Genomic DNA, 17176 nt, shown 5'->3' on the forward strand with positions numbered 1-17176 from the left:
GCTCACACATGTGTGCTCTTTCCCTCTAAAATAAATAAATAAAACATTCAAAAAATAATAATAACTTCCTGCGTCTCCTTCTATGCTTGGAATACCAGAAGTCCTTCTAGATTGCAAAACAGATGTAGGGAAAAGCCAAGTAAATCCCTTTCTCACTTCTCTGTCCTACTCAGTCTGGTCTCTTCTCCCCTATAGTTCAGCAGTTCCTGATGCCAGACTCCTCAGTCACAGGACTTCACAGACTTCAGACTGCAGAGATCAAAGCTAGGCTGATAATAGGAAAACAAAAGCTGCTCAGAAAGTCAGAAAGCAGAGCATAAATAGGAATTCTGTTCATTATATTAAATAAGAATCTGAGAAAATCAAAGCAACTCACATTAACTCTAATTGAGATGCTGGGACCAATGACTCAAAGAAATATGTTTGAATGTCTAATTCTTCTTCTTGCTGACATTTCTGAGCTAATGTGCTTATTTTAAAATATTATACTCTTGGGGCACCTGGGAGGCTCAGGTCATGATCAAGTCCTGCATCAGGCTCCCTCCTTAGCAGAGAGCCTGCTTCTCTCTCTTCCTCTATTGCTCCCCCTGCTTGCACACTTTCTCTTCCTGTCAAATGAATAAATAAAACCTTTAAAAAAATTTAAAAATAATAAAATATCATACTCTTACTGGAAGTCTGCTTTAAATATCAATACACATATTCTTCAATAAATTAAAAATACTGATTTTCATGGCTACTAAGATCACATCACAATGAAGAATCCCATGATCTATATAACCACACTGTTAAGTTTTTTTAATCAGAGACTTCATTTTCACCCCCTTTGTAAAACTATAACATTTATTACATAATCTGGGCCATTGTTTCACCATTATAAGGTCAGATACTTAAAGTCATATTAGAAAAGTCAGAAAAAAGTATCAATCACTCTTTATTTACTTTTTAAAACATTTACTAGTAAGGGCAGTTCTTGGGGCACCTGGTAGGCTCAGTAGGTAGAGCATGCAATTCTTGGTTTCAGGGTTGTGAGTTTAAGTCCCACATTAGTTGTAGAACTTACTTAAAAAAATTTTTTTTTCAATAAGGACAATTCTTAAGTGCTGGAAAAGATTATAATTATGCAATGTTAAATTTAAAAATAAAAATCATGCAAGTAAATGGTGCTGGCAACCACAAAGTGACTGCATTAATATATAATATGTAACTGACCTCTTTCTCAAGTTACTGACAGAGTCATCACCATGCACTTCCCCATTTTCCTTGGAAAGGACTTTTCTGTTTTTTCATCTTGGAAGGCATATAGTTTGCTGTCAGATTGGATTCAGATTTAGTTGGGTGTGGAACTGATATATCAATATTCTAGTACGTGAAAATTCTTTTCATGGGTAGGAAATCTCTTATCTTTGCTGGTTCAGAAAAACTTCAACTCAAAAAATGAGGGATTTCTTTTTAATCCTTGTATTATAGCTTTATGATGGAAGCTCTCCTCTGTGTTGTTATATTTATAAGCACCTCATAAGCTCCATTTTGTGGCAATTTCAGTTTTCTCTAATTTTTATAATCTATATTCCAGATCAAAACCTGCTGGGCCAAGTGAGGAGATAAATGAATGCATTTTCCAGTTCAGTGCAGGGGTTGGTATGCCCAGAATTGAAAAAGGGAGAGAGAGAGAGAGAGAGGGAGAGAGAGATGTGGTACACAGATCTGTTTTAATATCTAGGAAAGTCATCCTTTCGCCTGGGTAACATGATCTTGTGTTCATCATCTCACTTCTCAGAACTGAGTTGTGTAAACCATTATTTTAATTTGCTTTTATTTGTGAAAATAAGCAACAAAATTTTAGTGGCTGTAATTAGTATCATGATGTTATAAGCCTCCCGAATGAAATGCCAGAGATGATGGGGCAGCTTTACTCAGGCATAGATCAATATGGCTGTGCAAATCAGTACGGGGCCATAAATCTTGGACTCCAAAGACTAAATAGTGCTGGGCCAGAAAGAAAATACATATTGGGGAAAATTATATTTATTAATAAGCACTTATTTAAGGCACTTTGAATGCAGACAAGGTTGGTGATTACATGAGTTAATTAATTAATTAATTTTAGACCACTTGGAATACATAAAGACATGTGAAACTCATCCTTGCCATCAAAGACTAAGGGTTCCTAGTTAGAGATGACAAGACTCACAGCTATGAAATGATAATGTGTAATGCAAAGCAATAATTGATAAGTGCAAACAATGAGTGTTATTGGAGTTCACAGAAGGGACAGATCACTTTCAGACAGATTAACTAGGCCATATTTCATGAAGAATGTGGTATTTTAGTTGAATATGTAAATTAAAAGGTTAAGTGTTTGTCAAGTATCTATTACATACAATGCCCTCCTCTGAGTTCTGCATGGGAATCAAGGAAATTTATGTCATAGTCCTGCCCTAGAAGAGTTTACAACCGGTCAAGAAAATAACTTATAAACACATAAGAAGCCAAATAACAATCAAAGATGTATTTCAAGAAATGATCACAACAGAAGGTGTTCCTGATTAGTTATGCTAATTAGTTATGCAGCAAACAATTGCTTTAGACATTAGCAGATGGAGGCACTCACTTTCCTGACCTCTTAACAGCATTTGATAGAACCATTTCCTTTTCCTGTATTCCAAGACTCCATGTGCACCTGGTTTCCCCATACTACTCGAACTTTGCTAAACAGCAGAGTAGATCAAGGCTCAGCCTGTGGCCCTCTTCTTTCTTTTGTTTACATTCACTCTGTTGAGGATCTGATCTGGTTTCATGCCTTTCAATCCCCTCTACCACGCTAATGGTTGACAAATGTTTATCTCCAGCCTAGACATTTTCCCTGAAAGCTTGCTCTGTTTATATCCAACTCCCCAGTCAAATTTCTATGTGATCGTCCACAAGGCATCTCCAATTTAACATTAGTCCAAAGCTGAGCTCCCAAATTTCCTTTTAAAATTTGTTCTCTCTGTAGTCACTCTCACCTTAGTGGATGGCAGCTTGGGCAAAAATCTTTGGTGTCATCCTTGACTTTTCTTTCTCTTAAACTCTATATTGGATCTACCAGCAAATTCCATCATCTCTGCCTTCAAAATTCATGCAGAATTAGACCACTTTTTACCTCCTCCACTACATCCACTCTGATTGAAGAACCCACCAATAACTACCTAGACTATTACACCTGCCTCAAGACACATCTCTCTTTTTCCCATCCTTGTCTCAATCAAGCAGCCAATGTAATTCTTCTAAAAATATCAGTCAGATCATTTCCCTTTTCGACTCAAAACCTTCCAATGGCTTCTCATCTCATTCTGATTAAACCTAATATTCTTACAATGTCCTACAAGGTCCTATGCAAGCTGATTCCTCATTCCCTCTAACCCTGTCTATTCCTACATTCTGGCCATCTCTGTGTTCAGTGAACAAGCCAGGAACACTATTGTTTCAAGCCCTTTGCTCTTGCTGTTTTCTTTGCCTTGAAAGTCCTTCCCCTAGAAAACCTCATGGCTGGCTCCTTCACCTTCGTCATGCCGTCACTCAGTAAAACATTCCTTGACCACCTCCCTCTGTCTTACACTGGATTCCTTCAGAAGCAGATCCAGATAAAAAGCATTTTAGAGCAAGCCATTTATTTGAGAGATGATCCCCTGGAACAGCAGTAAAGGACTAAGGACATGAAACAGAAAAGAAAAAACACAATGTAGATATATTCAGGAAGACATTGCTTCTGAAACCCACTGGAGCTCACATCCCATTGGGGGCTCTAGGGACACACCTCAGAGCTGTGACATGTGAAGGTTATTGATCCACCAATTCCTGTTAGATGTTGTTTGAGGGATGCTCCTGGCAGTGTTCATTCCTGACATACTGGATTTCCTTTTATGTAGACAGAGTAGGAATCTGTGGTCAGAGAAAGCCTTTTAGATAGAGAAAGAGAGTAGCAGCAGGAAGCTCTTCAGTGTATATAGGAACATTTAGGACCAAGGGGATTTGGGTGAGGCATTCCCAGTGCTATAACTTCTCCCAAGTTCCCAATCTCTGCTTGATTTTATCCCTATAGCATTTAACCCTGTTTATATACTATATATTTTACTTATTTATCTCATTTACTTGTGTCCTTTGTGAGGCATGGATTTTTGTCTCTTTCCCCAAGACCTAATACAGTATCTGGGATGTGAGCAGCAATAATTGCTTATTGATTGTTTATGAACGACATCAGGCTGTGTGGATGGTCTAGGAAGTCCTGGTGAAGGGACAGAATCTATATCAAATAAATCTATATCAAATAGGGGCGCCTGGGTGGCTCAGTGGGTTAAAGCCTCTGCCTTTGGCTCAGGTCATGATCCCAGGGTCCTGGGATCGAGCCCCACATCGGGTTCTCTGCTCAGCAGGGAGCCTGCTTCCTCCTCTCTCTCTGCCTGCCTCTCTGCCTACTTGTGATCTTTCCTCTGTCAAATAAATAAATAAAATTATAAAAAAAAATCTATATCAAATAAATACCAGTTAGGCAAATGTATGGTCAGGAGAGCAGTACAGGAGCCCAAAATTTGTAGGTCATCAGTTGTAAGTGAGGTAGCATGTGGCAAGTGTGAGGACAAGCCATTCCTTTTGATTGGAGCAGTTGGTTCTTATAAAATAAAAATAACTGGAATAAGACAAGGTAGGTCTTAGCCAGACAAAACTGTCATGCTGAGGAATTGGGGTCTTTTCTGTAGGCAACTTAGATGAACTGAATGTTGTAAAGGAGGAGAGTTTATCATTGTGTTGTAAACCTTATTAAACTTACATTCATGAAAGACCAAAAGTATCAAGCAAGCTGATTTGGGCAACCAGGAAAAAGTATGAGTTTAGAAGCTTTTTCAGAGGCACAAAGTAGGACCTGATATGGAGTCACCAAAAAAAGAAAGAAAGAAAGAAAGAAAGAAAGAAAGAGAGAAAGAGAGAAAGAAAGACAAAAAAAAAAAAAAAAAAAAAGAAAGGCTCAAAGAATGCTAGAGATAGTGGGGTGAAACTATTGATAATCTGAGGTCCAGGTGACACAGGAGTGAACTAGTCATGACCCTGGGATTTGGAATCTGGAATTTAGTGGTTCAGTTACAACATGGAGTGCCCAAACACCTGCCCTCTGTATTTTGACAATATAACTTAAGTGTTTATTCCATGCTTTCTTTTTAGAATTTAGAATTTAGAATTCTAAATTTTAGAGTTTAAATTTAGAGTTTTAGAATTTAGAATTTAGAATCTAAGGGTCGTAAGATTTACTGGATCTTTAGCTCAGAAGGGCTATTCCTAGCAGTATTTTTTGTCATCTGGGCATTTCATACAAAACTCTAAGTAGGAAAGAAGAGCAAATGTGAAGACCACCGCTAACCCCAAGTAACTTCTTTCCTGCCTGTCCCTGTGTCAAGGCAGGTAAGAGAAACAAAGTCCGGGACCCTTGATCAACTATTTGCTTTTATCCGAGGATAACAATAGAAGTTGACTTTTCTATTAGTAGTCAAAACAAAGTTTGGAAGGAACTTCTCGATCCTCTTCCTCTCTCAGAGGTCTCGGGAATTTCTTAAATGGGACCGTAGTCTCTGGCTTGGCCTTTACTCTCCTCTGTGGGCTCTGCTCTTCCTCTTTCACAAGCTGAGTGAGATGTTTGTCTCAGAATCCCAACCTTACTTTTGCAAAGGGATTGACATCCCGAAAGAGGTCTGTCCACGTTCTGTCTTCTGGCCTAGAATGTTTCCCGATAGTTACCAGGCAAGTTGGGCATTTAGCTGCAAGATTAGTTAAAAGACTTGCTATCTAGCTGTGATATTGATTCAATTTGTAGTTGGACTCAATTAGCCAGTTTAGAATCTAGCTTCACAGCAGGAAATCTTACACACACAAATCAGCAGTTTTGGGAAACCTGATGAAATAATGGCTAGTTTACCCTGAAAAGCTTTGTAATCCAGAAGCCAACTGTCTGAGTAAATGCCCTAGTAATTAGATAATTATCCTAGCCCTGTGGTTGCCAGGGCCTTCTGCCAACATCCTCTTTTCTACTTGCTGCAATTTCTGTCTCACAAGCCTTTCCTTCTCAATTACCTCACTAAAAAAATAAAACAGGACCTGGTTCTTTCCTCTCAGAATGTCCCCACTGGGTTTCCACTTCTTGTAGGTTTCTATACCTTTTCAGGTTTCTTCCTTTCTTCTCATACTTTTTACAGTTACAGTCTTAATATCATTTGGCCTTTAGGCTCCAGGATTAATAATGGGGCAAACTAATCTAGAGAACGCACCTAGGTTTCCCCATAATGCTGTGCATGGAAATGCCTTCTAGAAGGGGTGGATGGGACCAGCATTCTATAAGACCGAACCAGACAATATTCAAGTTGCTTTCCTCATTATGATTTCCTCAGTATGAATTCTAATTAAGGGCCCAATATTGGACCCTATGTTGAACCTAGATTTACTATCAAACCACATCAAATAGAAACACTGAAATCTTTTCCAGAAACAGTTTCCAGAGAAGAATTTGATTGATGGAAATCACTATGATCTGCAAAATCTATGTTATTTATTGTCATCGCTCTTCTACAATTGTGTGTGTGTGTATAACTTTAAAGCTGTGTGGTTTTGATCATCAAATTAGAAGCCGAAAAATATATTTCTAAATTGAGGTCAGGACAGTATTATCTAATTGAGGTCTTTTAATCTGCAGTTATTAGAAGAAAAACAATGTTTGTAGTTGCTGCTAAAATTTGTCAAGACTTGCTAAACTCCTTAAGAAATATTAATAACTTTAGCTCCATAGTTATACTTATGAAATTTATCATATGGAAATAATCATGTGTGTAAACCAGGTTTTAGCCAGGAGAGCTGCTTATAATAGTGAAAATGACATTCTATTTAGATTTCAAAGATTTAGTGACTGGTTAAATAGACTAAAGTATTTCTACATAATGTCGACATTAAAAATGGTGCAATTGAGGAAGATCAATGGCATAAAAAGATGTTCCTGTTACACTAAGTTTAAAAAGGCAAATTTAATTTAATTTAATTTATTTTTATTTTATTTTATTTTTTTAATTTAATTTGTTTTTAAAGATTTTATTTTTATTTGGTTGAGAGAGAGAGAGCAAGAGAGAGCATGAGCAAGGGGAGGGGCAAAGGGAGGAAGAAGCAGACTCCCTGCTGAGCAGGAAACCCAACCCGGGCTCAATTCCAGGACTCTGGCGTCATGACCTGAGCCAGATGCTTAACTTATTGAGCCACGCAGGCACCCTTAAAAAAGGCAAATTTTAAAACATAATTTGAAGTGTATAGTCTTTTGTACAGATGTACACACTCAGAGAAAAACAACTTGACGGGACATACCTCAGAATATCCATGGTTATTGCTATGTGGTAGGATTCTAGCTGTTTGTGTAGTCTTTCTTTTACTTATCTGCCCATCTTTAATTTTCTACAATGAACATGAACTACTTTTATGATAATAGTGTTTGGGTTTTTTTAAGAGTTTGTTCCTAGACTTCTTTTCTTTTTCTTCTTTTTTTAAAATTTTATTTATTTATTTGACAGACAGAGATCACAAGCAGGCAGAGAGGCAGGCAGAGAGAGAGGAAGGGAAGCAGGCTCCCTGCTGAGCAGAGAGCCCAACTCGGGGCTCAATCCCAGCACCCTGGGACCACGACCTGAGCCAAAGGCAGAGACATTAACCCACTGAGCCACCTAGGCACCCCCTAGACTTCTTTTCAATGTTCATTTTTAAAGGTGTCCACGATTGGAGATCTGCTGACACCTCAGACTGTTTATTCTTTCTGTGACTGGGTTTTAGGCTGAGTGTCCCAGGGCTCATTAAACAGAAAACAATAAACAGGAATTTCCCAAGTGTAAACTAACAGGAAATTTGCTCTCTGTCAGCAAATTTTCCAGGTATACTAATAGCCAAACTGAGTACAACAGTTTGCCTTTGTAGATAAAAATTAAGTAGAAAGTTATAAAAGATCCACTTAATATGATATTTTTAACAAGGAAGTTAGGTGATTTTTATTTTTTTTCTTCATACCACTTTTGATCTTTTACACTGTACTTGTTTTTCAGAGCCCAATAGAGTGATTACAAGGAACATTTATTGATGGCTTCCACAGAGTAAATATATCATTTGAATTATGTGATTAGATTCCATTTAAATGGTCAAAATTCCATTGGGTAACTAGATATGGGCCAAGTAGTATATTAGATACAGTGGGGTATTCAAATAACTCCAAAGACAAATGTCCTGGAGGAGTTCACAGTTTTGACATAGAGACAGATAAATTAATAAATATCTCTGGTATATATGGTGGGTTTCAATATCAGCATTGAGTCATACAAAGCAAGAGTCATGGAAGCAAAGGAGAGGAAGAGGTTAATTTTAATCAAGAGAGCAGGAATCTTTTCTTAAGAGGAAGTGAGATTTGGGGCTAGAAATAAAGAAAAGTGTATTAGTTCCCTATTGGTTACAGGTAACAAAATTCAAACTAGCTTAAATAAAAAGGCAATTTATTAGCTTCTGTAATAAGGATGTCTTGCTTTAGGCAAGAGAGATCGAAGCTTAGCCTTCCCTCTCTCTCTATCAACTTGATCACAGTCAAACTCTCCACAAAGATAACTGATAAAGACAGAAACTTACATACTTAAGGCATTATAAACCAGGCCCTTCTACTTCCCAAGAACCATTCATTGAAAATCAAGGAAGATTCTCATTGGTTCTGCTTGGGAACCTGCCCATCCTGAGCCAATGCCTGTGGCCAGCTAGGTCATATGCTTACCCTGTAGGGAACAGGGAAGGGAGCAGAGCATCATGTCAGACAATTCCACCAGATCAGGTAGAGTTGGGAAACTGTGGCTTCCCCCAAAAAAGCAACAGAAAGGACAGAGAGATGGTCAAAACTATTGGACAAACACTGTCACTACCATCTTCATTTCAAACAGGTAGAATGTTGCAAGGTATCATGAGGGCAAAGCATTTGTGAGCACAAGAGCTCAGGCCAGGAAATAAATGCAGGAAAATGCAAGGAATGTTTTGAACACAGTGGGTGTAAGGTGCTTGTGGGGTACAAAGTAATTCTACCCCAGTGATTGTAGTCTCTGAATTGATGAAATGTTATAAGTCTGTTTTCCTTTACTTAGATATTTATACCTGGGGAGTTTTGCATGCACACAACTATAAATTCAACATTAATAAAGTGTAATGAGAACTTGCCATTTGAAGTATATCTTGTGATAAATATGTTTGTAAAGCAAAGTATTAAGTTGCCACCAGAAACACTAACCTTTAATTTTTTTGTTTTGTACGTTTGCTTAGGATAATGTATACTTAGACTAAATCTTTTTTTCCCAAAAAATAAAATTATAATCCATTTAAAATATAACTCAGCTTAAGCTTTTAGAGCATTGCTCATTTCTAGTGAATGATTAATAAATAAATATAAATGCTTCTTTGAATTTATATCAATAATTATAAAGTCATCTACTGGTTTTAAAAGCCTATTTAGATCAGACATTTGTTTGTTCCTGGCAAAGCAGTGACTGAATGTGAATTTATTTCATGATTCACAGAATCCCCATAGGCCCATGGTGATACAGGCCAATTGATGTTTTAATCCTTTCTGTCCTTCAAAAAGAAATGAAATTAAATGCTATATTTTGTTACTTAGTATTTGCTACATTGAGCTGAGATTATAGATAGAATATAGAATTAAATCCTTGAAAAAATGAATTTAAAATCTAAGTTAGACAGATATGCAGGATTCTGACCTTGAGAAAGAAATTGTAGAAGTGACAACTTAGTGAAAAACTCGGGAACAAGCCAAAAAATCCAGCGATGACAAAATATTCTGTAAGTATTTGCTGGTAATGGACTAAAGTATAGGATTAAAGGGTCAATTTCTAGTCCCAACTCTGTCCTGACTTCCTAATTTTGAGCATGACACCTCTCTTCACATGAATTTTCCTATCTTCAAACTCATTCATATCTTACAGAGAAGCTGTAATGACATGTGAAATAATAAATACAAAGGATTTAAACTTTTCAGAATAAAGTTTTCATAACAAAATTAAATAACAACAAGGTACACTGTATCAATTACATCTGATCTTTTATCATATAAAGCAAGAAAATTGGGGATGGAATTTTTATGTTAGAAGCATTCATTTCAAAATATGATTTTAAGAAAAATTCAACTAGCACATCTAAAATGAACTAATCTGGAGCCACCTGGATGGCTCAGTCAGTTGAGTGTCCAACTCTTGGTTTCTGCTCAGGTTGTGATCTCCAGGTCATGAGATCAAGTCCCATGTCAGGCTCCATGCTCAGCATAGAGTCTTCCTAAGACTCTCTGTCACTGAGCACATGGGTGGCTCAGTAGGTTAAGCCTCTGCCTTTGGCTCAGATTATAGGGTCCTGGGATCAAGCCCTGCATTGTACTCCCTGTTGAGCAGGTAGCTTGGTTCTCTCCCTCCCTCTTCCCCCATCATGTTCTTTCTCTCAAATAGATAAATAAAATCTTAAAAAAAAAAAAAAAAAAGACTATCCCTCTGCTCCTCTCCCCAAAATCTGATTCATATACAATTTTTGGGAAACATATTTTGCAGTATGCAAATTTATCCCATTGTTATTTAATTAATACTCAATGCATAAAGCCATTCCTTAGAATAAATAATGTGTTAAATAAGTGGTACCCAGAAATATATGACATTTTTAGCTATTGAAAATTATCATTTAACAAAAAGAGTCATGTAACTATTATCTGCCCTTTAGATATTCTGTGTAATATTAAATACATTTTATAAAATAGAAACTGAGAGTCTTGAGTAGCTATAGATTTCAGGCAAAAGAGTCCTATGTGCCCTATCCAATTAGAATAACTACTTAAAGGAACATTTCATGAGATACTTAGATACCTTAAGAGCTAATAATGATTGCAATGTAATGATACAATACGGAGATACAGATTATTTTAGAAGACATAAAATCTTCTTTAAATTTAAAATTTTAAATATAAAATTAAATAATACTTAAAGTATTGAAATAAATCCATTACATAGAACCATGTGAAATTTGATTATAAATAAGGCTGGGGATGGAAGTTTTCTTGAGGACAAGACTGATGATAGGAAGGTGAGGAATTTCCCATGATGCTTGGAAGGAATGTGGATATCTAGGTCATATTGCATAAGAAATAATTGACACAGTCACCAAATTTTTAAAAACGTGGAATGTGAAACAATGCTTCATGTTTAATAACAGAATATCCTTATCAGAATAATATCTCTGTCTGGTATGGGGCACAACAGCTGAGTCAAAATAAAAAAAGGATGGGATAAAAAGATGAGCAACCTGGGGCACCTGGGTGGCTCAGTGGGTTAAGCCGCTGCCTTCGTTCGGCTCAGGTCATGATCTCAGGGTCCTGGGATCGAGTCCTGCATCGGGCTCTCTGCTCAGCGGGGAGCCTGCTTCCTCCCCCCCCGCCCCCGCCTGCCTCTCTGTCTACTTGTGATCTCTGTCTGTCAAATAAATAAATAAAATCTTTAAAAAAAAAAAAAAAGATGAGCAACCTGACTCCTTCCTCCTCTCCCCTTCCCTTACCACAGACTTAGCTCACCCAAAGAGACAGATGCTGAGAGTATGAAGATGAAACTACATTGTTCACTTTCGTCTCCAGAATTCCTCCACATCTGCCTCTTCTCCTATATCCCTTGTTCCCAATTCCCCTTCATTTCTTGGCCTCCTTTTTTGATCCTTAGCTGAACCCCCTGTCCCTCTCACCCCTAAAATACTGACCTGGTTTGGAACAGGCAATTCTGCTTTCCACCTGTGAAGCTTTTCCATGACTTGAGTATTGATGACATGATTATCCACCTATGACCCCACCTGCAGTAAACCATGGAGAAAGTCACCTACTCCTATTCCCTGTGGTAGCCCAGTGGAGTCTGTACCAATCTGTTCATAAGCCAACTAGTCATTATTTGATTATGAAAGGAGATTAGACTTAAACTCAAGAGAAAAATTTAGAGTAAGATCCAGCAAAATCAGGGCACATATCTCATCAAATTCTATTTAGATAGTTTAGGATGGTTGGTCATCCCTCTACTAATCATCCAATGCCTAAGACAGAGTTGGGTTTCTATTACAATTCTTGATACATAGAAGGACCTCAGGAAATAGTTAATGAGGGAGAGATGGATGAATAAATAAAATATCATAAGCACCAGCTCTAAGATCCAGGAATGATTATACTGGTTTTTGAGGGTGCGCATGAAGTTACAAAATATGATGAATCTTTAATTAGTAGAACATGTTTGGTGAAATTTCCATTCACATTTCTTTTAAGAAAAAAGCAGGAAGCAACTCGGCACATCTACTTGTCATCACTTTTAGAACATCTGTGGTTTTAAAACAGCTTTGAAAATAGTTACTTGCCTAGAGTAAGGTCTGACTTCTGCTGTATAAGCATTAAAGTGTTCTAAATTCATACACACTAGTACGTACCCTCATAGATGGCAGTTAATAAAAGTACTGAATAAGTGACTTAAATCTTCTTCGTGCTCTGGTTTTATAGGAATATGTATATGTATATTGGGGTCATTGGGGTATATTGGGGTATATGTATATTGGGGTCATATTGGTATATATTGGTCAAAATAAAGAAAAAGGCAGAGGGAACAGATGCAGCACACCACCCCCCCACTTTCTTTGCATGAAAAACTGCACATTCACTCTAGAAATCCCAAATAAGATGTTTACAGGAACAGTCGATGGAAGCAGCAAGGTTTGGCATTTCAAATGCTTACTGTTTAGTGGGAGAAAACATCCTAAATACAGTGCCTCTCTCTCCATCAGCTGGTGCTCACTATTTGTGTTTCTTCAGATTGATCGGCTGGACGTGGATAGCTTGTTTAGCAACATTGAATCAGTGCATCAGATATCAGCCAAACTGCTGTCATTGTTGGAAGAGGCCACAACAGACGTGGAACCGGCCATGCAAGTCATCGGTATGTTTACTCTCTTCTCGAGTTCTACAATACAACAGGAAATAATATTTTAATAACCTCCCTTTGCTTTGGTTTTATGTTTCTGACTCATCAAGCCTCCCAGGAGATGTATAAATGCTAAAACCATCTTCGGGCTCATTGTAATTACACAAACTCTGTATTTGTCTTCAAATGGGTTTCTATCCATTTGCTGAAGTCCCGCAGTAGCACTAAAGCACACGATTTGCTTTTTAATTTTCAATCTTTCAACCTCCTTGCCTTCCAGATGTTCTCATTTTGTTTTATGGCTAATGCTTACTTGATCCTTAAAGAATTAAATATTTAAATACATTCACAGCTTTACCGATTTTAGTCAGTGTTTTTTCAGATCTCAAGTGTATGAATCCATTGGCTTTGGGATTGAAAAATTTTTTGTGTGAAGGGTTTTTATAATTTCTAAAACACGCAAGTTCTACTTTTCCCATGCTTTCCCTTTTTCCTCTATATTACTTGCTTTCTAAATATATTTTTACTCTCAGTCACAGGATTAATTTCTTACTCTGGTGAGATTTTGGAAAAAAATACAAAGATATCATTGAAGAAGCATTGAACCAAATTTGTATCCCCTCCACGTCTTGGAAGTTGCAAAGGGAATACCATATTGTAAACTTTTTGAAGGCAGTTACCACATCGGAGATATCATATACATAGTGCCACGGAGGCTGAGACTTCTTTAAATATTTTTGGTTATTTTCCTATTTCAGATATAACGTGCAGTGTATGTTCCCTACAAAAATATTAAAAACAAATCAGGAGTTCAAGAGTAATATACCTCTTCAATGCTACCATCTTCCTGATAAGTAACCACTGTTACCAGTTTGATGTGGATCCTTTCTTTGAGACTTATATAGACACAAACACACACCTTATGTCTTTACTCATTGTGGTTTTATTTATTAAAGAAAATCAGAGTTTTAAAAATGAAATTGATCTTGTTTAGTATTTATGTGAGATCCAAAGTTTAATAAGCAAGGTTGATATTATGCAAAGGTGAATCACCCTATTTGTAGTGTTTTATAGACCCAAAGGTCAGCTCACTCAAAAAGATTCTCCCACAGACAGGTTTAAATTTAACCATTACCTGTGACTGAATATCCCTATTCTGTACTGAATGTTTGTGTTCCCCAAACATTCATATGTTGAAGCCCTAACCCTCAGTGTAATGGTATTTGGGGGCGAGGCTTTTGGGAGGTAATTTTGGTTTAGATGAAGTCATGAGGCGAGGAAAGGGTCCCCATAATGGGCTTAGCATAAGGAAAGAAAGAGAGACCAGAGCTCCCTCTCTCCCTCTTCACCATGTGAGGACACATGTAAGCCAGGAAGGAGGTCCTCACTGGGAACTGAAGCAGCTGGCACCTTAATCTTGGATTTCTGAGCCTCCAGAACTGTGAGAAATGTCTGTTGTTTAAAACCTTCCTCCCCCCAATCTATGGTATTTTGTTATGGCAACCTGAGCTAACATAGTTTCTAATAAGCTGTAAATGTGTTTTCTGAAGGAAGGACTCTGTTCATTATTACCTTAGTGTGGATTGATTGGCCATTCATTTATTAATTCACTCAATGAATAGTTATTAAGTAGCAGTGTATATAAAGCATTGTTGGGTATCAAAAGATGAAAGAGATCATCTCTGTCCTCCAAAAGTTTGCCATTGAAAAGCTCCTTGAATTGAAGTTATTTGGGTAATACACCATCAGACTATTTTCTACACTACTGCAGAACTTCAGAGGATAAGAAGACTATTTCTAGATGCGGAATCACAGAAGGATCCTTGAAAATGTTACTTGGGCTTGGGGTTACAGTCTAGATTTCAACAAGTGGGGTCCAGGTCTGGAAGACTAAGCAGAAGCAACAGCATAAACAAAAGCATGGACAGCAAATGCCAAATGCCAAGCATGTTTAGGAAACAGTGAGAGATCAAGCCAAGCAAGAGTGAAGGATGAATCTGAAGCAAAAGTGAATCAGAAATGAATCTTAGGGCACCTGGATGGCTCAGTTGGTTAAGCCTCTGGCTCTTGATTTCAACTCAGTTCATGATCTCATGGATGGTGAGATCAAGCCCCAGCTGGCTCCATGCTCAGTGGGGAGTCTGCTTGAAGATTCTCTCTCCCTACCCCACCTCCTATTTGCACATATGAGCGCACTCTCTCTCTCTAAATAAGTCTTTAGAAAGAAAAAGAAATTAATCTGCAAGTGCAGAATAGAGACAGACTATACTTGGAATCAAATTTGGAATTTACTCTGCAGGTACTGAGGAAAAATTGAAAGATTTTTCAGCAAGGGTGTGATGAGACATACAAGTTTCTGGAGAAAGAAAATGATGGTAAGTAGGAAGAGAGTGGAATGAAGGAAAAAATGAGTCCTAGACTAGTAAATATATTGTTATAAATAATGTGCAGGCATGTGGTAGCAAGCATCTAGGCTATGGAGGATACAATGAGAATAAAAAAGGGGGGTCAGATTCAAGAGAAATGTTGAATGAAGCATAAACAAGATTTAGGGGTTGGTTACCTGTGCTAAAGTCAAAGACAATTCCAGCTTTAAGGAGGCAAGTATCCTAATTTACCTAGAACGTACTGGTTTTAGTCTATTGTTCTAGCATTCAGTCCAGTTTAGCATTTGTCCTGGAATGTCTCCTTTTTAAGGAGGATCATTACTAATCATTGTACTACAAGAGATTTGGTGAGACCTCTACATTGTACTCCATTTCTAACTGGTCTCTCCTAATAGAATATAAGAGACAGGTATATGTGACAGAGTTCTCCCTGTAACACATGGCAAACTCTGAAAGACAGCCCATCCCTCCTTTCCCAACCTTTTGAAGTATAGCACGCACTGCACTGGCTGATAAAAAGATGGCATTTGGACGTGAAGCTCAACCAAATGCTTCCTGTTCGGGCGGTGCTGGGAGATGTGTCTGAGGCTACAGATTCTGCTGTCCACTGGGGATAGCAGTGACTATGTGTGGTGGCCCATGCCAAGACCTGTGAGAGGCACGAAGCCCCCAGGATACTAGTCAGTGGGTTCTAGTAGGACCTATAGGGAATTAAAGATTAGATGTTAGCAAAATTCCTGTGAGAGGTAAAAGCTTTGCAGTCATGCTACAGAGTATCTAGATGCCGTTGCTACAATAGTTTGGTAATTTATCTTATGATATAAATCCATAACTTTTTAATGATCTGGTTATGCTAACTGGTTATGCTTACTTAATGATCTGGTTATGTTTTGCAATAAGCCCTTTCAGAAGCAAGGGTTTCTTCTATGCATGTTTAATAAAAATTAACTATTGATTTTCTGTTGCTGAAGAAAGTTGATGAGGAGCATTTAACACACAGAACACTCGCTATCCACCATGGGGCTCTTAATACTATCACTGACCGTAAGAAAATCAGAAGACAGAAATCTGCGGAAACAGCAGCAATATCTACATCAGAAGTTAGTCGTTGCTTTATAAAGACTGTGCCCATTATTTTCAAACCTTGGCATTTGGCATTCATGGACCAGCTTCTGTTCGTGCTGCTCCCTTCCCTTGGAACCTTCTTCCCAAACTTCTTCCCACTTGTGGAAATCTTACCTACGATTTTAAGCCCAAGGGCACGCAGTTTCACACTTGCGGCTGCGGAAGTGGGTGACATTGAGCACTTCATGCAGCATGGCTTCGTTAGGTCAAAGGACAGTTATCCTAAGTTGATTGTTCTCACTTTTAATTCTGAGTTTCCTTGGGCCCATGAGAAATGTAAAGCAATGGTTATTAATGAGTTGATACCAATGGCAGAAGAGTTTACAAACAGTCAAATTATGACAGTTTTAAACAGTGTGAACAGGTAAATTAAATTTAAAAATCAATTAATTCCTATAATGATAAAAAATATCATTATATTTAACCAGGGGCACCTGGATGGCAGAGTTGGTTTAACATCTGACTCTTGGTTTCAGCTCAGGTCATCATCTCAGGGTCTTGGGATCCAACCTGCATCAGTCTCCATGCTCAGTGTGGAACCTGCTAAAGTTTCTCTCTCTTTCTCCCTCTGCCCCTCCCCTCACTTTCTCTCTCTCTCTAAAATAAATGAATGAATAAATCTTTAAAAAAAAAAAAAGTTTAACC

The 17176-nt window shown here is 37.8% G+C and overlaps 1 protein-coding gene across 1 annotated transcript in view; it reads left to right on the plus strand.

The window, feature by feature from the left end:
- The window catches only part of ARHGEF38 (Rho guanine nucleotide exchange factor 38), a gene marked incomplete at its 3' end in the record, with an annotated part of 140111 nt that overhangs the window by 53794 nt on the left and 69141 nt on the right, over positions 1–17176 (plus strand). Inside the window, exon 3 of the mRNA XM_080796967.1 lies at positions 12911–13034. Coding sequence (XP_080653093.1) covers positions 12911–13034 — 124 coding nt within the window. The remainder of the gene's footprint in view (positions 1–12910; positions 13035–17176) is intronic.

Source organism: Martes martes, assembly GCF_963455335.1.
Source record: "Martes martes genome assembly, chromosome: 2".
Lineage (NCBI taxonomy): Eukaryota > Metazoa > Chordata > Mammalia > Carnivora > Mustelidae > Martes > Martes martes.